Source organism: Mytilus galloprovincialis, chromosome 7 (genome assembly GCF_965363235.1).
Source record: "Mytilus galloprovincialis chromosome 7, xbMytGall1.hap1.1, whole genome shotgun sequence".
NCBI lineage: Eukaryota > Metazoa > Mollusca > Bivalvia > Mytilida > Mytilidae > Mytilus > Mytilus galloprovincialis.
Genome location: NC_134844.1, coordinates 85,945,443 through 85,971,110, shown reverse-complemented (window position 1 = coordinate 85,971,110; position 25,668 = coordinate 85,945,443). Strand labels below are relative to the sequence as shown.

General features: G+C 33.2%; 1 protein-coding gene and 1 long non-coding RNA gene across 5 annotated transcripts in view; both read right to left on the bottom strand.

The window, feature by feature from the left end:
• LOC143083911 (1-phosphatidylinositol 4,5-bisphosphate phosphodiesterase delta-1-like) overlaps positions 1-5,097 on the bottom strand; it is a 113,047-nt gene extending 107,950 nt beyond the window's left edge. For 3 of the 4 annotated variants that reach the window (XR_012980938.1, XM_076260306.1, XM_076260304.1), the window contains exon 1: positions 4,940-5,097. Coding sequence is in view for 3 of the 4 variants with exons in the window: in XM_076260306.1 (XP_076116421.1) it covers positions 4,940-4,985 (46 nt within the window). In the remaining variant the exon portion in view is untranslated. The remainder of the gene's footprint in view (positions 1-4,939) is intronic. The other variant, XM_076260312.1, reaches the window with a different exon arrangement.
• A 4,971-nt stretch (positions 5,098-10,068) lies between these two features.
• On the bottom strand, positions 10,069-20,996 carry LOC143083909 (uncharacterized). The gene is made up of 2 exons (XR_012980935.1): positions 20,640-20,996; positions 10,069-13,986 (listed from the first exon to the last, which is right to left on the bottom strand). It is a non-coding gene; the product is annotated as an uncharacterized LOC143083909 (long non-coding RNA).
• Positions 20,997-25,668: the final 4,672 nt, after the last annotated feature.

Sequence of the window (25,668 nt, the reverse complement as noted above, 5' to 3'; positions counted from 1 at the left end):
TAATATATGATTCTTAGCACTGTTACAACTGCATCACAAACAAGTGAAATCCATTTGTTTATTATGTGTAAAAATTTAGTAAAGTAGGTCAACATCTATGGGACAAAAACCTTACAGCAAACCAACCAATGAAATAACATGTAAAGGTAATTTTTGCAGCAGTTTTGGAATAAAAATTGTAGCCAGTAGGTACATATAATGATATACTAGTTTAGAGGACAGTGAGTGAAGAAATGGAAATTAAATAATGGATAAACTATTGACTTTTTTGCTGTTTCTCTCAACTGATCAACACACTTGGTTTTTTGGGGTTTTTTTTATAATTGTATTGATTGGCATTTAAACCGTCCCTTCCATTTACCACTCTGACAACAAATAATGTTGACCTTTGATCTATAAATATAAAGACAAAAAAAATATTTATTTTCCGAATTTCCATCCTAGATAGCCAGGTGCAATCTGATATTCACGATGTCTGAAATTCTCGCTTCCGTATTTTTTTTTTTAATACTCCTCATCCTCCATTTGCGTTTTAGGGTTTTTACTCGACTCATTACTCTTTTTGTCTTGCTTGCCCGGTGTTTTATAAAGTATTTATCAATCTGAATCTCGATACAAAATCATATAAAATGACACTTCCGGTACATGATGGATAAAACCTAATCGACCATCCCGTGTCAATGGACAAAACCAATGCAATGTTACGCAACTCGGGTTCGCATACTTTTTTTCTTATTTTGTTAATCTATCTATTTTCGGTATTAATATTTATCGTCATGAACCATTGGTTTCTTTTACATAAATTGAACATCTTTATATATTTTGAACATGTTGAAATTAGTTCTATTTTTCTGTTGGATTTGAACTTTGTCTTTTATATTATTTTACTTGTCCACGGGCAACCCAGACAAAAATAAGTACTTGTCCGGTTGTTCAAATGTACGAGTCGGGCGAGTCGGGCATAGCATTTTCACACCCCTGATGGTTCAACAAAATATATCAAATTTATAAGCCTATATATCCATCATATTCTCATTTTTCAGTGACAGTCCAAATGTACTACCCATTATCAAGGTTAACATTTTTGCAAAACCTACCTACATGTAGAAGAGTATAATAGTTTGGGTTGAATATGCATGAAATATTTGCCACTGAACATTGTGCACATACTACTGTTAATTTGAAATTAATGTATGCATTACGTTTTGTCAATCCTTGCATGACCACTGGCAAACGTGTATCTAAAACAAAAATTAGGAAAAAATCACTACTGAATTTATAAATTTCAGGGTTTTTCTTTAATGCAAACCTGAAGCTAGTGCATTTTTTGCACTAATTGAAACTTCAATGATTTTTGAATTTAACAGTAATCAATCAGTTTAAGACCACATCAAACTGATTTATTAACAAATTTACAAAATTTCTAATGTGATTGATTGAAACTGATCACATTTTATTTACAAACCTTAATCTGAAAAAAATATGATAAATTGGTTGATTATTGTTATTTAACACCACTTCCAGCAACCTCGGCTATCTCAAGATTTTAAATTGATTTAGGAAGCCTGCGCCTGGAGAAATCCACTCGTATTCACCAGGAAACTTGACAATGCAAGTTAATCAAGATTGGAGCGATGCATTTTGCCACTAGCAGAGATCGAACTCACAACCTCAGTATAAACAAGCCAGTAATGACTGAAGATGGTGTCTTTATACCACTTTCAGCCATCTTTGCTATCTTATGACAGCCATTTTTAATTGATTTAAGAAGCTTGTGTCTGGAGAGATCCACTGAGGCTACTGAGTCAATTAATATTTGAGTGACTAAAGTTAAATGCATTTTGCCACTAGCAAAGATCTAACTAATAAACTCAGTGCTGACAAGCTTATAATCACGGAAGATCGACTTTTTGACCCCACAGCAATTATGCCCCTTGAAGGAGTTTGTAAATTCTATTTAACTTAAAATTCTTTAGTAATGTCTGAAATTATATTAAATCAAAATGCAAAATTGCCAGAAGAACAAGACACAGGGTGGATCCAGCCATTTTAAAAAGGGGGGGTTCCTAACCCTGGACAAAGGGGGTGTACCAACTACATGTCCCCATTGATTTAATGTCTTAATTATAAATGCTTTCTATTTGTAAAAAGAATTTGAATGTCACATTAACTTTACTCCAAGTTGAAAATTGTTTAGGAAATATGCCCAAATTATTTTTACCAAATACAGATTTTGACCAATACAAATTTTGGCATCATTTGGTCATAGAATTTTATATAGATTAAAAAAGTGGCTGACCGCAACTTTAATTCCTTCGAATACTGTGTATATCTTAATTGGCTTAATTCCACATAAGATCTACTTTTTTCAACCCTGAACAATTTTTAATCCTTTTAAAAACTCAAAATATTTTTAAACACCCACACATTTAAAAATTCTTCAGTAAATCATAGATATGATTATGAAAGCTAAATTTTAGAACAGATCATTACACATTTATAATGATCAAAGAAATGTCGTCTCTCAGTAGTTTGTATTTCTGACTCGATTGGCATGGCTCATAAAGCACATATTCATCAAAATATTACGTATAATTAAAAAAGTGACAAGCACTTTTCTGAAATAGATAGGACCACGAGGTCAAGTGTTTTTGAAAATCTTTCGTCTTTTTTTTTTTTGTTAAGGAGTGAATGTAAATAATAGGTATCATTATACAAACTGGCTCTACAATGTATATAAGTGTTAATATATATATATTTAATATGTATATAACATTACAAATGTGCAAAAAAAAATATAAATCTGCAGTGGCAGATTCAGAACTTTTTATAAGGATTGGCCCACTGACTGAAGTAAAAGGGGGAGGCTGCTCCAGTCATGCTTCAGTTTCCCCCTCAGAATCCTATGCTTTGCCATTTTGAAATGCTTTTGCAATGAGAATAAAGTTTTGTTTGATGCAATTCTAACCACTAATAACCATTTCCAATAATTTTCAAAACAATACAATTACATGTTTTCTTCAGAGAACATTCAGAGAGAAAATCGTATTTGTACTTTGTGCAATTCCGGTGACATTGGCGACGAATTCCACTATCATACTATATTTTAGAATGCTCGGCAATAGGCAATAGTAGACAACTGCTACTAAAGCATCATTTTGTAAACAGACCAAATATTTTAAAATTTCAAGATCTAATGAATAGTAGCAACCAATCTGAGCTAAATCATCTGTGCAAGTTTATAAGAATTATTATTAAATGCCTAGAATCTCCTGGGTAATCACTTTATGTCTCTTTTTTACATTTGTATTTAAAATTTATACTATGTTAATTTATTTGTATATGTCTCTGTACCATTGTACTTTGGTTTATGATAATAAAGATATATATGTTAATTTATGGGTTTTCTTTCTTTCAGGGGGGGGGGGGGGGGGGGGATTGTAGAGAATACAAATATTTTTACTTCTTTCTTTAGATTTTCTGTCATCTGCATTTTTTTATTATTTTATATCGTGGGAAACTTATCCTTCACAGATTTCTACAACAATACATTTACAAATCTTTAATTGTATAAAGAAATTACTGGGAAAATTCCAAGAAAAGCTTATTCAAGCAATAATTCAAGGGTCAGGTTTTTTCTTCTTCCTTAAATTCAATACTATTAAGTCAACTGCCAGCATGATCAGATTATGAACAAAATCATTTTTTTTTTTTTTTATTTTTCACTATATAATTTATGTAAATGAATCTCATTTATTGATGTATCTATTCAATGTGTGAGTGGCTCAGATCATTTCACAGTGACAGTTAAAATACTCTAGTGAAAGACTAATATTTTGAACCCTTTGAATTTATGTCAATGCCAGAGGTGGATTTAGGGGGGGCAGGGGGCCTGGGCCCCCCTTTTAGGGAAAAAAATTGTTTGCTTATATAGGAAATCACTGAAGCGTGACTGGAGCGGGCCCCTCTTAGGTCAGTCAGTGGGCCCCCACTTATGAAAATTTCTGGATCCGCCACTGAATGCCTCATAATTTCCTCAACGGAGCCAGTTCAAAAAGAAGTATTTGATAACATTTATCAAGTTCCATATGACAATACATAGATTTTAAAGCTTAATTGAGCTATTTTAAAACTTCATTGAATTTTAAAAAATATTTGTTTTTATCCTTATCAAGTTAAATTTTGTTTCCGATTTGTGTTTGTGCAGTCAAAAATATTACAGCCATAATAATGGTGCAAATTTTTTGGTGGGAATATTTTTTCATTGTAATGGTTAAGAATATGTTGCAAATTTCCTTAATATGTCTGCAAAATATTAAATTGCGCTTCAAAAATACTGAAATTTTGCTAAAAAATTGTAAATGCAGAGTTATTTTCATATCAAAATAAGCTCAACTTGTTTCAATTATTACTTTTTAAAAAATCAATCCCCTCCTGGTTGGCATTAAGTGCAAATCCATGGAGCAAGACAATCTCCTTTGAATGCAAAATTGCGCGAGTTTTTCAATTGCACGACTGCAACTTTTGAATATACTGATATATATACAGGCCCCAATATGGGAGATAACTCAAGCTTGAACCTACAATAAACAAATTAACCACAATACAATTTATGTTGTATATAATTTTATTGAAAATAACAAGTTTTCTTTCTCTCAGCATTTGATACTTTTGGACATGTTGGCTCTTCCAAATAAAAAGGGGAGACTAATATCTCAAGTATTATGGCATTTGCAGTTCACGAATTCGGAACTAAATGTCTGTATGTAGACTATTTACCTATATATGTATATGTGTATATTAAAACATCCAAATATTTGACAAGGAGGGTTTTTCGGCGACAAGGTGAAATGTACGTGTGTAAATTCACAAATCACAGGTGAAGTGAATTTTACCAAAGGTGAAATTGACAAATTTGATAATTTTGCAGGTGACTTACTAGATTCTTTCGTGCTTAAACCTCTCTTCGCGACTCTTGAAGGCATATTGCAACTGCTTCTTTATCTTCCAAAAAATATTCAGCCGTTGAGGTAGCTTGCCTCGGGAAATGTAATGTCCCGCGAGACGTCACGTGGTATGTCAAATTGTCTATTTGTTATCTAATCATCAATGCATGATTGTTCCTTACGTTTCGCATACTTTTCCCCGAAGCAAAATATGCTTTAACTAAGACACTGGCAATATTAAACTGCATGATAGATTTTGTTTTAATTCAATACGCATTAATTGGGAATTTACAGATTTTTTATCAGCAGCGGTTGCTAAAAAAAGTTTTAGAAAATTACGAGGGCCGGTCTGCGCCGGCGGGGATACAAATACAAATACAAATACAAATACAAATATTTTATTGGCACAAACACAATTACAATAATTGGCAATGGCCCATACAACTGGTATACAAATAGTAATAATGCATAGAATAGCAATAGGCATATTTAGAACAATATCATCGAACGATATCAATATGATCAACAGTAAATGATTAAAAAAAAATATATCAATTACATAGTTGGTCAAACATATTAAGTATTGAAAATAATGACAATATTAATATGTAATATTATGAACAATGATTATTAGCAATTTTATAGAGTTTGTTCTGCTTTACGCAGGTTCAAACTGTCTGAGATGAAAGAGGAAGTTAATTTTAGGATTGTGTATGAATTATTATTTAATAAAAAGATTATATTATTTTCATGTTTTTGAAATTTTGTAGGATCAACGATTATATTTGAAACTTTATGGTAAAATATGTCCCTCTTAGTTGAGTATTTTTCACAATGTAAAAGAAAATGTTTTTCATTTTCAATTTGACCAGAATTACATACAGAGCAGTATCTCTCATTTCTGGGAATATTTAGATGTCTCCCTCTTTCAATCATCAGTGTATGAGCGCTTATACGGATCTTACATATTGCAGCTCTGTCACTTCTGTTTTTTAATATATCAACATAGGGTGGTCTTCTGCCCATTATGTAGACACTTTTGAAAAAGTCTAACTTTTTGGATTCAAATATATTTGCATTTTGAACTTGCAAACATTGGTCATTAATTCTTTGTTTAATAGAATTTAAATTACCTTTAACATAATTAAAGTTATTGATGATATAAGACATTCCAAGTTCATTCAAAAGACTCTTGACCTTTATGACCCAAGGGTTTGAATCTACAGATTTAGTGAATATATCATATGCCAAAGAATTTTCCGAAGAAACTATATGGTTCAGGTAGTTGAATATTGAATATAATATTTTATTTTTCAAGGGAATTCTATTAAGTTCAGCTCGACATCCATCATTAGATGCCTTACAGTGAACCCCTAATAATACATGTCATATATATTCAGACTTTATTTGTAAGGTCATTTTTTTATTTGTTTCTTCATTTTATTTTTTTCCATTATTCTCTTATTCTTTAATGTATATCTAAGCACTCTGACTGAATTGTTCTCAGTATATTCCGCAAGTTTTTTGTTTTCAAGTGCCTACTTCTTGTCTTATATCATGGCACTGATCGATATTCTTTAATTCTAGGCATTGACATGCAATTAATATGATGGCTAAAATATTTAAATTAAGGGCTCAGGCTTTCAAAATATATTAACACAAATAATTCCAACTTTTAGTATAATAGTCCCAGACAAAATTAAGCGATATAGAAGTTTTTGAACTTGGACAAAATTAAGTGATATAGATCTTTTTTGGAAGTCTAAAGAATAAGTAAACGGTGCCAAAAACAAAAAAAAAACAAGTCTTTTTACGAAACATGATGTATATAACAATCAGATATGATGCAAAGACCGAGCGTGACCGACTCCAATGTCTCGACCCCCACTTCTAAAAATGCAACGCAGCAAGAAAATCCCGCACCCGAACCACCTCTATTGCTCGACATCTTTTATATATATATCAAGCACTCAACACATATATTCTGTATTCTGAAATGCTTCAATTATTGAATTCTTCTGTTGTTGTTGTTATTGTTGTTTGTTGTTTGGAAAAAAAATGACCCCAACCCTTACAAAATTGTACCCCCCCCCCCAAAAAAAAAATAATGGTGGCATTCCTCATATGTACATTCTACATGTGATAAAGATAAAATTGATTAAAATATTTGTCATAAACTTGAGATGAAACGTCATATACCTGTGATTTGATATCTAGAACTTGAGATGACGGAAACTCCAGATCATACTTTCAGCACTAGTGATAAAATTGTTGTGCTCTTAATAAGTTGGTGTCGACAATATAGACCTTATTGCTTATTGGTCTTTTAAAGGCAGGACAGGAGTTTTAAATAAAAACAGGCAGGCAGGACAGGAGTTTTAAATAAAAATAGGCAGGCAGGATGGGCATATAATATTGGCAAAAAAGGCAGAATGGCAATTTATGTAAATAAAATCAGGATAAAAAAAGACAGGACCGAATAGTGTGAAAAAATTAAGTGATGAGAGAAATTACAAGTTAAAAAATGCAGACAAAATTTATCATTCTATCCACGTATCCCCACCACCCCCACCACCACCACTACCACCACCACCAATATAAATCAAACGGTAGCCCCCGAAGATGGTTTGATCATTTATCTAATTGAAACCTATTAACCATTTGTACTATAGAAAGACGTGTCAATTATATATAAATATTTATTTTGCCGTAGGTTGTTTGGTATTATTTCGGCACGAAACACATTTTGGTTTTCACATACTTAATAGAATTACAAATACAAACTTTACACAGCCTTAAAATGATGTTTTTCTTTTCCCGTTTTCAAAAAGGCACCTTTCAAAAAAGAGCTGCAGTTTTGATCCAAAATAATCCTAATGTGTCTAAATGCTCTTCCAGTGAAAAAAAAAAAATAAGAACCGAAGTGTAGTGCTGCAAGTCCAAGAAAAATAAACACTTAAAAAATTTAATTTGACGGCTAACGCATACGGATGATACTTTGACAAGAATAACACCTCGTAAGCCGATTCTTTTTATTTGATTACAATTCTTGTCGGATACCCTTTACTCTAACCATCATACCATCAAAACTCCCGAGTTAGACTAATAAAAAAAAGGTTTCTCTTTCTTAACTTGAATCCTTTTCGTTACATATTTTGGTATATCTTTAACCCCGTCCGCAAAACTGCATGGGATGAACACACTTACTGACTGAATTTTCGTTGAATAGTAAGTTTATTGTCCCCTCGGATACAACTATGCACCCCGGGGACAATAAACTTACTATTCCACTCATACCTAGTCAATATAAGTATACACTATAAGCAATAGGTATACTTTGTTTGGTGTTGGAATGAGTGCAAAGTTTATGGCTAACTGACAGGTGTCATCTGACCTTGACCTAATTTTCACGGTTCAGTAGTTAACGTTCAGTGTTTTAGGTTTTTTTTTTCTTTTCTAATACTTGCATAGGTCAACTAGTATATTAGGTATATGGAAATATTTAAGATGTACAAGTTAGTATCGCAGGTTTTATTTAACTGTGACCTCATTTTCAAGGTTTATTGCTCAGTGTTAAGTTTTTTTTGTGTTTTAATCTGCATGTTTTAAGACCTATGTTTTTGTATGGAAGGATTGTAAGGTATATGTCTGTCTGGCATGCATTATCTGACCTTGACCACATTTTCATGGTTCATTGGTCAATGTAAAGTTTTCATGGTTAATATTAATTGTTTCTATACTATAATCAATAGGTCAACTATATTTAATGCTTAAATTGACTTTAAGGTGCAAATGTCTGTCTTTCATGATTCATATGACCTTGGCCTTATTTTCAAGGTTCATTGGTCCATAATTGTTTGTTTTTTTTAGTTATGTCTGTTTTTCAAAACTTTAAGCAAAAGGTCAACTATATTTAGTGTATTGCACGATTGTAAGATGTACATGTATTTATCGTTTGGTTTATCTGTCCTTGGCCTCCTTTCCTTTGATCATGTAGTTGTACTAAAGCTTTAAATTAAGGATTATCAATATGGAATTACAGGCTAGTAAAGAAGGCGTGACATTTCAGCGTTTGCACTGTTGTTTTTCTAACGGAACAACCATTTAACTTCAAAATGGGGGTGTGATGTTAAGCTTTTTGATTGAGTCAGAAATTTTTCTTGGCGCAATATTGATCAAGCTTATTTTTTTTCTCTCAAATTCTAGCACTTTGAGGTATGGGGAAAATCTTACTTCAGAACTATTTTTTTTTGTCATCTGCTTGCTTATAGAACAACCATCAACCAATCAAAGGTTTTCAGAATTCATTTGGACAATTTTCGGACTGTACTGTCATTTAGACAACGTATTTCAATTTATTTCCACCAGACGACTGAATTAAAAGCTTGCCTTAATATGATAAAGATACGTATTAATCGTTGAAGACAGTATATTTGTTCACACATTGTTGCTATTTGATAAGACTCTTTCAAATTTGAATTACCTTTGATTTTCGCTATTTTTGACATTTTTTTTTACATGCATTGAGGTATTTTCTTCGTTTGATTTCTGGCAAGTTCATGACGCATACCCATCATTTGCTTCATAGACGGGTAAAATATTTACATAATATACAAATACGTTGAATTGGACTTCAATGTCCCTTTATTAATTTCGGTCTGAACATTAACGTTAGAACCATAGATATACTATTACTGTTTATGTGGTTCATAAGTGTTTCTCGTTTTTTATATAGATTATACGGTTGGTTTTCCCGTTTGAATGGATTTACACTAGTATTTTTTTAGGCCCTTTATACAGTTTGTAGCTTGCTGTTCTTTAAAAACCGTACATTGACCTATAATGGTTTACTTTTATAAATTGTGACATCGATGGAGAGTTGTCTCATTGGCACTCATACCACATCTTCCTATATCTATTGATAACTATTCTCTCTATGTTCGAACTTTCCCTACACAGTTCCTGGACATAAAGGAATTTTTTCAATCAACAGTCACTAAACCCCTTGAAAACAAACGTAGCAAGTGTTTAAATCAACCAAGACACTGCTTTCGTGTTTTGCATGCTGGGTTTCTACCGCGAGTTACATACCTCTAAGATTGCAATGAATTGAACAGAAACATTAATAACAATATAACTTTATTATATCTCCAATGTAACTCAAGGACGTATGTTAGTTATACGTCCTTGTGTAACTTTATAGTATAATTTATGCATACAATATATAAACATATATAAAACAACTTATATCACAAATGTACAAATATCCCATTTCAAGGATTACACTATAGTAACATGTATATGTATATATGGGATGGGGTCTAAGAAAAAATCTCATAATATTTTTTGGTGAAGATGCGCCTACTTCTGGATCCTATCCTGTACTGGAGAGTAAACACAAATTGGTTAATCTACGATCAGGAAATCACTCAGCTTACGAAATGTACACGTAAACGTAATTGTCTTTACATAAGAGAATTTGTTCTTGATTTGAGGTTACATGATTTGTATGTCGTGCATTTATATTTCACCGGAAGGACCGCGGGAAACAATGTTTATTTAGTTGCTGCATGCATAATTTGACACAGCTCAGGCATTAAATGATTTCCCCGAATATAGCTAATTGAATGTGTTGGAGCCTCCAAGTTTTCAAATTATTCAGTTCTGCAAACCCCCCCCCCCCCCCTTTTAAAAATGCCTGGAACCAACCCTGACATTTGTTGAATGGTTTAACATTTCTCATTTACGTCATACAATCGATCAACATTAGAGTTTGAATCAAAAATAATAAACGATTAAATCCCGAACCTTGAGCAATTAGTACAAAAATTTTCAAACAAAAAAATAACGAGTTCATAATATTGCAAGGACAACAATAGATATAATTTCCTCCTTAAAAAAAGAGGGTAATATGATATGATTTTTGCAATTTAGTTTGTTTTGACCACCTACGACGTCTCATTTATTACTTCCTTTAGACCCGATACAAACTGTATAGAAGGCATGTTTAGGTCTAAACGTAGAGTACATGTAGGTAAGGGAAGCGTAAACAAGTATTTTCTATCTTGGCCATATAACAATTTTAATCGGATCGTTCATTTCATCGTAGAATTTTTTGACGAAACTAAAAAATATGTTCAATGCAGTATATTCGTTCTCTGTAGGCAAACTTCGATGACTCGGAAAATTAATACAAAATACAGATCGCCAAAATATAATAGTCTTGTAAAAAGCGAAATTTAAACTGAGTGTCACAGATCAAATCGCTTTGCATGTAAAATTCGATATGTTTTATTGCTTAAAGTTCACACTCGAACAATTAAAACATCTTTGATATTCATCTGAGGTACAAAGTTTATCATTCACATAAAGTATTAGTAACCTTAACCTGACCTTGGTGATAACTTGCAAACTTTGAAACAAAATCTGCATGGTAACTAGACTTGAAATAGGAAACCAAAATATACGAGAAAGACAATTAAAAATGATGATAATCCTTTCAAATGTCTATCAAAATCTAATAACATTTACATTGTAGTTAAATATCACATTCAGTATTAAGGATATTTGACGATATAATTACTTTCTTTAAATTTCATTAAAACGTCATCAGTTTAATTGATAAACAATTTTTTGGATGAATATACAACGTTTAAAAATAACATTGAAAGTTACATAATACAACTATTAATTATAAATATAATGTAAAGTACCGAGTGAGGTGTTTTGAATGGATATGGCGGTAAATTTCAGGAGACAAATCTAATCAACTTCTTTATATGTGCTTCACTTGCCATCAGTTTCATATTTGATTTGGTAAAATGCGCCCACAGAAATTATGATGAAATAATTCATCAAATTTTAAAACGATTAAATCAAACAAATTTCATGGAAAATGAATAAAGTTTTAAGGAGTATTTTAACACATATAAATATAATATTCAATAAAGTCACCTACGAAACGCCAACACGTTTACCACATATGTTTAATTACTACTTTAGTTAATAGTTCAAAAACACAGAACAAATAATGCATTCTTGCTTTTACAAATTTTGACCGCATGTAACTAGTCTTCTTAAAGACAACTTAAGGGATACCTTTAATTTTCAAAGGTACAGTACTGTATTTAGGGTAGTATTTGCAAATGGTTAACCGGGGTTTACATTTCTTTTCATGTTTAAGCGTAAAACTTATTCTTAAACGCCAATCAGTCCTTCCTGTCTATTTTGCAAACATGAAATTGATTTGCGAAAATTCGTTGCACTTCGTCTTTTTTGCGTTCTTTCAAATTGCTTTGGCAACTTCAATATTCTTTGGCTCCACTTAATTACGTTTGTTCTGTATTGTTTTACTACACTATGTGGATGTAAAATGTACAATCCATATTCATGGGTGCATTATTTCATAAATCACGTAAATTTATTTCACTAAGCACAATTACTATACAAAAATGTACGTCTTTAGATTTATTCAGTATGCAGGGACTAGACTGCCATGCAATGCTACAGTCATCCATTTCTCGTCGGAGATTTGAATATCTAGGAAGTGACTCAAACTTCTTAATGACAAAGAATATTTTTGTGAAAATGAGTCTTGAAAATGTAATGATGAAACCACATATTAGAAACGCATTACTGATTTACAGAGTTATTACCCTTAATCAAGGTCAACTCCATTAAACCTTCGGAATGTTCTTGGACATCCTAATTTAGATTCGTAATTTTCACAATTAACTACTTGGATACATAAGTATAAAAATAATATTATGTACACATATATATATATAATATCAATATTCATATTCTTTTTCATACATGAATGATAAACATATACACTTTTTGATTATGTCATTAGCACTTATGATAGTGATGTATTCAATTCCTTTTCAAGAATTCGAAACTTTGATTTGGAATACACTTCTACCAGTATAATCCCAAAACTAATTTTTCTTGTTGGAAATCAGTTTTGATTGCATTCTCTACCCTGTACCTCGCGTATTTTATTGCACAATTCAGTTTCGTCAAATTCACTTCCTTTTCTGATATCTTCTGCTCTTTTTTGAGTCCTTTTCGAACCTTTTAATGTCAACACTGTCAAGAGAACTATTTTCACTATCCGAATTGGAATTTTTCGATGGTCCCTCTGGAGTTGGCACATACATTTTGGCGATCGGAACTCCTTTCACATTACTAAATCTATTATTAGCAGAATTTAGATATCGGGTTTTAATTACTTCTTTCGGGACATCGCTATTCGAATCCGAATCGCTGCTACCGACATTTATCGTTGTTTTATACAATTTGTGTATGTTGTCACGATGTTGGCGCTCATAATCATCATTTCTGTGAATAACACGCTGTGTTGCATATCGGCCCGGATGTTGTGAATCATCAACAACGTAGACAACTCGTCTACCTTCCGGAATCGAATTAACTGCTGGAGCGTAACCATTTGGTGATTGCATAACCCTCACGGTTTGTGGACGGGTTGTTGGGCCTTGGACATATCTCGGTCCTGGCATGATTCTCTCTCTTGGAGACAAGGCGTACCTTTCCGTAGGTGTAACGATCCTTCTTTGTACAATTCTTTCTGATGGATATCTTACGGATCCACCAACTACGGACCCGTTAATAACTGACCCCTCATTGCGTGTGATGATGACGGAACCTTCTCTACGTGGCATCATGACTGGTCCTTCATTCCTTGTTAAAATGACGGATCCCTCCTTTTTACCCTTTTTGCCCTTTTTACTGGGGATAATAACTGATCCCTCTCTTTCAGGAATTGACATTCGGACAATCCTCGGGTCATCTGCAACTTGCACAGGCTCGTTCACGGGCATGATAACAGATGCAGCCCGAGATCCCGGACCTGCTGTAATAGCCAAAGGTTTCTGACCTTGATATTCTATCGCACGGTTTTCTCCTTGTGTGTCTTCGTTGTAGGACTCGCTGACATTGCGAACCTCCCCAGTAGTAAGGTCATGTTCCAAGTACATAAATCCTGTGTCAACATAATAACTGTTCTTCTCAAACTTATCTGTAAAGACAAAAACAGATACGGTTGTGAGTTTTATTATATAAAAGGAAAACCAGATTGTCCTAGTCCAATAAAGCATATAATCTTTGACTATTGTACGACATAAACTAGAATACCGTGTTTGTAACTTTTAGAAATTGATTTCATGTTTTATAACATTTGATGTAAAGATTTTCCAGAGATCAAAGAAAGAATGGAGAATAATTGATTGATGGATGGAGAGGTGTAGAACATCCTTTCAGTTTGGCAAATTAAATGCATAGACAGAACGAAAACATGTAAGTGCGATATGAATTCGAACCCTGCTTTGAATACTACACTGACACACTGAGCTAGATTTTTAACGTGATAATTAACAAGGTCAACCGTCCGTAGGAAAATGTGTCATTATTAAAAGAGTAAAAAGCGGAAGTTGATCTACCCACAAACAACAATGTTTTCGTTTACCTATAACATGAAATCAAACAGACCTTAAAAAAATTCAATTGCACGGGTTTGCTATCTATTTATATCTATGTTTGATTATATCAGGTTATGTGACCATCGGCAGTCTTCGGCGGTCATTTCGATGTATATTCACAATGCTTTACTGACCATCATTGGATTTATGCTGAAAGACTTAATGAGAAAGGTTTGATCCACGACAATGAGGTCAAGGTCAGATAAACCCTGCCAAACAGACCTGTATATATTACAATCATTTTAGGCACCAAATATAGTTACCATGTTATTTATAGTATCCTAGACATGAAAGCCATTAAAACTTAACATTAACCAATGAACAATTAAAACAAGGTCAAGGTTAGATTATTTATGCTAGGCAGACATGTACACCTTATAATCTTTCCTCGATAAAAAAAAAAGAGTTGCCATTAGGAGACTCAACAAGGAAAACACTTATCATTAGCTAACAAAGCATGTCAAGGATAGACCATAGCTGCCAGACAGACACCTAACAATAATTCCTTGCACCCGACATATAACTGTCTCATTGCTTATAGCATTGTAGAAACGGAACTTACTACGCTACTTTAATCTTGATCACGGATCCACGGAATGATTTCGAGGTCAGATGAAACTTGAACAATTTAGTTGCTTATAGTATCCGAAAGACTTATTTAACCATGAAAACTGAACAATGACCAATGTGCCACAAAATTGATGTCAAGGTCAGATGTCATGAATTCTGCTAAACGGGCATTTGAAACTTATTCGATACATTTAATATATTTGAATTATAATTTGAGCACGAAACTTAACCTTGATCTCCCGAATTCACGAAATGGGGTTTGAGGGCAGTTGAACCCTCGCCAATTTGAAAGGCAAATACTTTAACCCTTCAAAACAACAATGACCTTATTATTGATAAAGCAAACTAGATATCTGACCAATTGACCTATTAAAAGCAGATTGCTTGATTAAAGTCAGTCATGCATGAAATAAAGGTTAAGTTGCCTGAAATGAAGTTTCCTTAAATGAAGGCTAAGTTGCCTGAAATGAAGGTTAAGTTGCCTGAAATGTTCTTGAAATAGGCGCTTTACAAGAGGGGAATTCGTGTAATACAATTTTATACATGTATCTAATGTTGCTCAAAGATCATGTTTAGATATACATTTATGTTAACAGATGAATATTCATATCAAGGAGAAAATTCATATTCGGCCTAAAAGTAACTGTTGCATAACTGTCTAAAATTACGATTTAATGATTACAGTTGTGGGTATACATTATTGATAGGTTTGTTAGAATGGTAGAATAAGTAAGAAGGATTGTGATTTGCATTTCCGAAGTATAAAATCCTGACAAATAAGTTGCATGTTCATAATTATTAAGCTTGTACAGGCAATTTGGAGTTTAGTATGGTGTTCATTATCACTGAACCAGTATATATTTGTTTAGGGGCCAGCTGAAGGACGCCTCCGGGTGCGAGAATTTCTCGTTGCATTGAAGACCTGTTGGTAACCTTCTGCTGTTGTCTGCTCTATGGTCGGGTTGTTGTCTCTTTGGCACATTCCCCATTTCCATTCTCAATATTATTTATAAATATACAAATGTATCTAAATGAACAATCCAAATCCAAATAAATGGCATGAAAAGGGAGCCGATAGCTTTCTTACTATAAGTAAGCAATTGATATTGAGATGTTTTGTAACATTCAACAAAATAAACAAAAAACATATTCCTGGAATACAGAATTCAATTTCAATTTTACTGGCGGTATACCTCTCTGGAACATGCTAATTATCGGTATATAAATGCAGCTCGGCCAGGAGGTATTCCAAAAGTAATAGATTGATATGCAGCAAACATTGGCGATTTTGAAATTGGAGAATCTTTGCGCGCTCACATGCCCCCACGCCCCCATATTGTCACTAAACAAACACAATCTCACTATATTGTTAAATTCATAGACACAAAACTCCTACAAAACTAAGTCAACGGATGAAAATTTGCTTGGAGATACATTTTATGCACATAAACAAATTATATCCTTATGAGGTTTTAAAAAGATTCATGAAATTCTGTGTGCATTCAGAGTAGTTGCGATGACAAACTGTTGCAGTAATACATATAGGCCAACATTTTCTATGTTCAAAGGGGATAGATCATAAACAAAATTGAATCATAATTTCCTGTATCGATATGCACATCTACATAGCATGTCATAAATATCTTATATATATATATAAGGTAAATTCAAACAGACCTTATCCTAATGCGAATATAATATAAGATAGAATGTATTAAAAAGATGTTGTATAAATATGAAAGCCAAGGATGTTTAAAAACTGCAACTGTAGTTTCAAGAGCGACATAACCAAAACAGACCTAAAACAATCTAATGAGGCCCCTCATGGGGGGGGGGGGTCCTAGTAATCACATAATCACCATTTTTTTGCCAATATAATCACATAATCATTAAATATTTGCTTATCTTTAGTAATCAAATAATCATAAACTAAAAATACAGTCCTAGGTAATCAAATAATCATGAAATATTTGGCTTAATAATCAAATAATCATTAAAAAAACGGCCAAGTAATCACATAATCAAAAACCCATGAGGGCCCTCTCTAATCAATCTAAGTGGTGTTGATTTACCTTTTCGCCATTTTCGTCGGCCTAACAGTTCATCAACCTTTGATAAAAGAACCCCTCCAATCCAACGATCCCCTTCAGCGTCTTATTTTGTAGGAATTTCGATTATATTATAATAAAAAATAATCGTAATGACATATTCTTCACACTAACTTAAAAATAAAAACTTCGCCTCTTAACAATACATGAACAATGCATATGTGTGTCGACGTTTTAAAACCAATCAAACTTGTCAGAAAGTTGAGAAGTAGAATTTGAAATACAATATTTGCATACTTTTATTCAGGTTTACAAATTATTCTAAATCTAAATTAAATCATACCTACTAAATGCAATTTTCTTTTCACTTTTAAGTGGAATTTATAAATTTAATTATTTCGAGAAATTGTAAGGAATGCCACACGTCTGCATCAGATAACGAGGTATACCAGTCCATTTATCACTCTACTGAGGTCAACTCGATCACTCAAGGTCAACTCGATAGACATACCAACAACGACATTTCTTAACCGATATTGATTTTCGTTGACAATGCATAGAATCATCTTAGGTCTATTTTATAATGCTGGTGCATTTAATTTGATAATATTTCAACAGAGTTCAAGTGCATTTACGAATTAGTAATTTACTGTTCGACAAATACAATGTCTCTTCAAAATTACAAGCCAGATTTCCCTTGACCTTGACCTCAAAGAAAAATTTCGGATTGCAAGACAATCTCCATTTAATTAAATTTAAATCTCCGCACTCGCTCATTTTTTTATGGGGATCTGGATTGGGGGGGGGGGGGGCGGGGGGTCTGTTATTCTGTAAACATTTAATTTTCACCCCTTTTTTCTCTAATCTTAAAAAATAAACCCCTTTTTTTCTCTAATCTTCATTTTTTGGCCCATTATTCTCTAATCTTAATTTTTTAAGGGCATTATTCTTTAATCATTTAACCCCATCCAAACCCTCTTTTATGCTTGTTTGCTGCGTGGGAGGCAGCGACCAAGTATAAAAATATGAGAGAGTGCGGAGATTTAATTTTAAGATTGAGAAGGATAATTGTATAAAAGTAAAGGATGAAAGATTGTTTGATGTTAAAACCTAACATCTTGGGCTCTCTATAGTATATTACTTTACCGTTACGGCATTGGCGATGCTCATTGACGAAGGTCATGCATACGGCAACTTATGGTTGCTTATATCCACCTTCTATATTCGCATATACATATGGTTTTTGGCTCTGATTCTGACCAATGCTTATATTCCAAATATATACGTATATATATGCCTCTATTATTGTTGTTGTTACCAATTATGTAAATCAATTGTATCTGATTTTATGCCCTTTATGGGCCCTGTAATTTGGGAAATAAAAACATTCTATATTCTATTCTATAGGACTATATTTGCCATGTATAAGATCTGTTTATTCAGTGTCCCAAAATTAAAATGCTTCTTTAGAGTTTTAGCAGTTGTCATCTTTATTGACTCGACCGAGGTATTATTGCAATTTTTCACACGTAAGCGATTGGGGTTGGAAACCACCCCTTTTTTTGGACAACCAATGCATTTGAATGGATACATGTGTACAGTTTCAATCCCCCATTTTTTATCCTAGGTTGGGAAACCCCCTTTTGAAAATTGCTCTTGATCCGCCCTGGGTTAAATCGTTCAGCTTACCACATCGAGCAAACTCTATACTGTAAAGCAAGGTTAAAAGTCCCAATAAATTCTTCTTTGAGGGGAAAGAATATTTTAACAAAAAATTATATTTGTATCTAAACATACATTTATTTTTGTCAATATACCACTGTATTGCTGACTTGCAGTTTTACTGTCGGAAATCCGTAACATATTTCATTCACAGAATTGTTTACGCAAATATTTTTCTTTACACATTATTCATTATTGTATCTTTTCAATTAATGTCACTAAGATCTATATCTTAACGTCACTCAAACGTTTTGTCAACAGTGACATATGTTTTAAAGATCGGAATCTAGGACGGTTGACTGGTCCAACTTTTTAAAACGCGTCGTTTTAAAAGATTTGTATAGCTAGAGGTTACGTAATGGGGGGTTTAAAACGAAGTGTATAATTCCTCCTATTGGCGACTTGTCACGTTAAAATAACAATCATATTTGCTCGTTTCAATTTAATTTACCAATTTTCTATAGAAGATTTACGCTGAAGTGGGACATACCCTGGTGTGCTGCCAAGTTTTGTCAAGTTTACAAAACAGATGGCCATTCATAAGAATGTCCCTCTATATAATTTGGCCAAAATTCTATCAAATTAGAGACTTTTTATATCTAATTTACGTTTTTATGATAATATAAGGACACACTCTGGGCAATTAGCATACACACAGAACACATGTCTACAATACCTCCAGCCAATTGTGTTGTGTATAAAAGAACGTTTTACGAATAAAGTCAGAGGCGGAATTAAGGGGGGGGCAGGGTTTCCATCCCCTCTTGTGGGAAATATTTGGTTAATTATTTCAAAGATCACTGAAGTATGACTGGGGTGGGCGCTTCTTCTAGGCAGTCAGCCCTCAATCGTCTAGTAGAAGTATCTGTGCAAATGATAATTCTTAAACCGTGACTTTTGACATTGCACAAGCACTTGTGCTCAATTTGCTTCAGTATATTAAAATTCATCTAATCCTCATAGGAATATAACTTTTCATTTTTTCTAGACTTTACACTATTTCTAATTTTAATCGATGATATATAATTTTATAAATACGTCAATTGGACAGCAACCCAACACATAAATACTTTTATATGTACAAAACAACAGGCAGCTAATGTTCGCCGGCAAAATGAGTAACTTATAAAGTTCTACCTTGTCCATGATGTTTATTATATCTAGACTAGATCATATTCTGTGTAGGGCTGGTAATCAGATTATAGTGGTCTATTAGCAATTATTCTTAACAATATATTATTTGGAAATAGGCATTCAGAGTTGTCATGAAAGAATAAACAATTAACATGGTAAATGCTTCATATTACACATATCAAGGGTAGGTATGAAGGGAAATTTGATTTCTTATGTCAAAGCCATATATATGCTCTCTGTGGGGTGAATATTTAGCTATCAACGTTGCATGCGAAGGTGCATGGCCAAACATACCAATTAAAACTTTAGAGTAGTGTTTTAACCCTCAAAATAGGAGATTAATCTATTGTACCTTAACATCTTTTTTAATAGAAAAACACATGCAAATATGTAACGCAATTGTTATATGTGAATTTGAAACAACAAACACGCATTTTCTTCACACGTTTATAGATTCTTAAAACCCAGTATTTTAATTGAAAATTTAACAAACCGGTTTATTGAAAATAACTATTGTATTTGTCTCTTTTCCTTTGATCAGTCATCCGTGACGAATGAAACAGACATTAAGATATTCATCAATTATTCACCTGAGACCGATCAATACAAAAGAATACGGGGAAATAAATAATTAGCATGTTAACACCTATCCAATTTGTAAATAAGAAGCTAGAAAATTGTAAATAAACATTGCAGAAAATAAAACTGAATAAACTTACCATTTGCGACACGGTAACGAACATTCTCCATTGTAGATATTTGAACACAATTACGAAATTATGACCTTTCAATTGTGGAGATTTGGATTAACTGAAAAGGTAGTCCGATCTATTCGTCTGCAGTTAAAGATCTACCCGGAATCTTCCGGTCGTGACGTTCTGATGCGTGAATACAAATTATTATTGAGTGTTTATCGACTAAAATGTGTCCCAGGGCTCCTTTATTTGTTCAGGGTAAAATCTTACAGAAAAGAAATAGAGACTTTATCCCTTCTATTCGGATTAATTGCCGCCAGGTAAAAGACAGGTGAAAAGTATTCTAATTAGAGTAACTGGTTCTGACGAATGTTAATTTAAGTTTTCATGGTCTCGTGCGTTTTTACTTTTCGGACCAATAGATTAATTTAATTCTGTTTACTTGAAACTTTTATTGGTACAAGCTTTCATGGTCTGTTGAAAGCAAATTTTCGGGATTTTCCTTTTAGCTAAAAATTTAAAAGTTTCATGCACATAACTTAGCGTGATAGTGCTTTTTTTAAATGCATTCACCACAATTATTTACCTTTTATTTCAGTTAAATTGTCTCTTAAACTATCATAAGAGATTGTTTTTTTTTCAAATATTTTATTGATAATGACTTTCGAAGAAAATCGGTCAATAGACTAAGGCAAAGGCTAAAAACATCCCTGATACACCCCCTCACATGGATGTAACTGACAAGACGTTAAGTTATGTACGAATACTTTACAAAGCAGTCGATTTACCAATGATAACAAAAGATGAACATTTAGATATTTTATTATTCAAGACTCAAAATTGGGCAAGAGTTCAATATATCACTCAACATGCTAAATGAACAGATTAACATATCACAGTTTCTTCCGTGGGTGCCATTTTGAACTCCAAACATTTTACCTTTTAGAATTGTATGTAATGCACTTTTTTCTGAACGCCCCCAAAAGTCATGAAATTAAGAACTTCAACACTTCCCAATCTGCGAGAAGAAAGGCGAAAGATACCAAAAATTTAAAACACATTGAAACTTCTGCAGTCGAAAACGAACACTGACAACACCATGGCATAAAACGAAAAACGTCCAAAAAGACAAACAACAGTTTACAAAACAGAACATGATAAAACTAAAGACGGCATGAGCGACACGAACCCTTCCAAAAGACGTTTAGGGGGGGGGGGGGGTCTCAGGTAATCCCGGAGGGTAGGGAGATCCTGCACCACTCGTTGCTATGGAGAGTCTTGCTTTATGTGCTTAACATCTAAGGCAGGAAAGGATGGAATAGATAAACGGATTATTAACGTCCAGTGGGATATATTACATGCATATTTCTGCCAAGTTAATGTTATACAAACACTTTGAGTCTATTTATTGGTCTTGAAATTTCACGAGGTTCAAGACCGTCCGAAAACTATTTTAGCATTATAAATACATAATATATATACGAATCTTGTGTAGACGAAACATCATTGATGAGTTTATTGGTAACGTTAGGTGTTGGAAGACTAGTTAAATACATTGAACATTTTGAATCTCCCAAACCAAACAAGAATCAAACAAGAATCAAATATAACGGGCTTGGTCTTTTCAAATTCACATGAGAACTTAATGTATGATGGTTTGTTTTATTTGTAAAATTAATCATTTTATTATAATGGGTGTCAATTCATTGTACCGACAATATCATTTAGTTTGTATGTAGAGGCCTGCCGTTTTTCTGCTGTCACTTTTTGATTGATATCGTTGGTCCATTAGGGAGCTACCATTTGATTTTTAGGGGGGGGGGGGCTAGGATGAAATTTGAAAAAAATAGGCAGGACAGGAGTTCTGAGTAAAAAAAAGGCAGGATGAGACACTTTGCAAAAAAAAAAAGGCAGGATGACAATTTAGGTAAAAAAAGTCAGGATAAACTAATAAAAAAAAAGGCAGGACCGAATAGAGTGAAAAATAAAAAGGCAGGACAGAGATTACAACTAAAAAAAAATGCAGGACAACATTTTTCATCCTAGCCCCCCATAAAAATCAAATGGTAGCTCCCTTACTACAGAAAGACTCGTTCCACACAACTCGGCAGATTTCGTACCTTTTGAGAATAACGGATTCACCCGAGGATTGGCGATTGCTGATATAGACTGATTGCATGCGGATTAGGTGCGTTTCCACGGTTCAATTTTATATCCGTTTTTCTCTAATTCTTCGTCAACTTATTCCTTTCTGCACCGATTGTATAAAAAAAAAATTAATCAACGTGGGGTTCGTTTGTTCTCAGTACTTCATTGGTTAAAATCCGATTATGACGTCGAATTTGCTTGCTTTCCTCTGAAATTCCTATTGTGACGGCACAAAAGATCATGAAAAAGCGACCATGCTTAATGACGTCACATAGAAAGAACACATTTTTTTTGCAGATCATTAGAAAAGAAGGAATAAGTTTGCCTGCATAATGTTAGAAAATTATTAGAGAAACAGATTCCACCACCAAATCTCGTGAAATACGATATTTGTCCACTCTCGACAGTTTAAAAATTTTAAGAGGCTGTCCAAGTAAATATCAAGCAAATCCTATGATATGGGTGGCACAACATAATTTTTTTCCCACTGAATTTTTGGTTCCAATGCAATGTTTATATCATACAAAGGATATATATGTCAAAGATATTTTTTAATCAACAGTGGATGGCTCAGAAAATGATTTTAAAGTTCACTAACAATGCAACAAAATTTTGTACAAAATGAAGAGTTATCTCCCCTTTTCAATGAATTTTCAGTGCTTTTTATGTATTTTTTTTTTCTCTTTATTTGTTGCAGTTAATAAAAAAACAAAATTCAACTTTGAGAAAGAATGAATTTGTGATATGAAATAAATGAAAAAATTTTGAAAACTAAATATGTCATGTGCCATCCACTGCCTGGTTTTTCCATGGACACCCTCTTAAATATTTAAAACGCTCGGGCAAGCCTCGCGTTTTTTTGAAAATTTAACTGTCTTATTGTATTACACTCGATGCAGTGGTGGAATCTATATTTATACGACCGCAAAAAAGGTATGATGTCGTCTGCGTCGTCGTCCGAGATTTTGGGGATTATACTCTCTATCGTTTAGGAATTAGGGGCCCAAAAGGGGCCAAAAACAAGATTTTTTCTAGTGAAAGGATAATAACTTGTGTATTAGTACTTTAATCGCTCTGATATTGTACCACAAGGTTCCATATTACAAAGGAAAGTCTGGGAATGAGTTTGTGGGTAATTGCCCCAAACAGACAGGATTAGGGGACAAAAAAGAGCGAAAAGGGCCCAAAACAAGCATTTCTCCTAGCTTCTAGACAATAACTTGCGTATAAGTGAATGGATCTCTTTGAAATTGTACTACAATGATCCATACTACAAAGGCTTGGATTGAGTTTGGGGGTAATTGCTCAAAGGAGGGATTTTAAAAGTTTGTTGGTGTCAGAAACCTATATTTTGTCAAAAATTTGATCGTCGCGCAATCCAAATTCAAACAGTATCAAGCTTGAATATTGTGTCCAAATTTACCCCAAATATCAGAGTTCGACCTCTGCGGTCGTATCAGGCTGCGCTCAGCGAAGCAATTTATTGAATCTGCTTTGATAAAATCGTAAATAATTGAGTTATGTGTATCGGTATGGTACGATATTCCCATTCGATTAACCAAAAGATATCTGATTTTTTATCGAATCATTAGCAAAAAATCAGATAGAAATCTGATGGAAAATCGACTATATAAACTCATGACACACATAGTGTTACTACATGTATAAATGTTTCGTTTTGTCTGTCCCATTTTATGTTTCATTCCGTCTTTCCTTTGTCAACTTATCCATCAATCTTTCCTTCCACTCCTTTGCTGTCTTTATGGAAACGACATGTTTTTAAATTATATAAGTTGATTTATATAACAATCAAGTTGAATTGAATTAAATGCCTGTTTCCAAAAGTCATTTATCCTCTGATTGTAAAAATCTAACATAAGTGGTAAACATGCACCAGCTGCACCTGAATGTATATTTCTTCGTATAAAAGATACATTACAATTTCTTATATGAGTTTTTCAATTTTAATTGCTCTGATTTCCCAAGGTATGGCATTACTATATTAAAAAGATTTAAAACCAGACGAACAACTTTATAATTTGCTATTTGTTGACTATATATGGATAGTGAATTTAATCTCGCATGGTAAAAAAAGACCCTTGAACTTTTATATAAATATATTTGGAACGATATGAATTTAATACGATTTCTCAATGTAAAACCTTAACCTTGTTAGATTTCTACTTTCAAAGAAATGGGAGTTATAAATTAAAGAAATGAGAAAATATCAATTGAAAAAAAACCAAGTGAAAATGGAAACAAGATCATAACGGGTAACCATAAGAGAGGAGATGAAAGAACAAGAAAAGTCGAAGAAAAATTTGAAATTTTAAACTTAAAATTTAATAACTTAAAATAACACATTTAAGCAAATTTTAAACGGAATTAAAGTAAATGTTAATGTATTTGAACACGTGGTCATACGTCGATCAAACAGCAACGTTACAAAACGACATAAGAAATAAGCAAACGACATCTTGGGGGGTCTTAAAGTCTTCAACAATAGACTGGTGTCAACCCAAGTATGTCAAGCTCATGGTCAAAGTGACATGTATATACACCAGTGTGTCAAGCTCATGATCAATGTGACCGGTAACTGGTTTCTACACCACTGTGTCAAGTTTATGATTAATATGACAGGTTTTCACACCTGTGTGTCAAGCTCAGGATTTATGTGACATGTTTCTACACCAGTGTGTCAAGCTCATGATCAATGTGACAGGTTTCTACACCGATGTGTCAAGCTCATGATCAATGTGACAGGTTTCTACACCAGTGTGTCAAGCTCATGATCAATGTGACAGGTTTCTACACCAGTGTGTCGAGCTCATGATCAATGTGACAGATTTCTACACCAGTGTGTCAAGCTCATGATCAATGTGACAGGTTTATACACCAGTGTGTC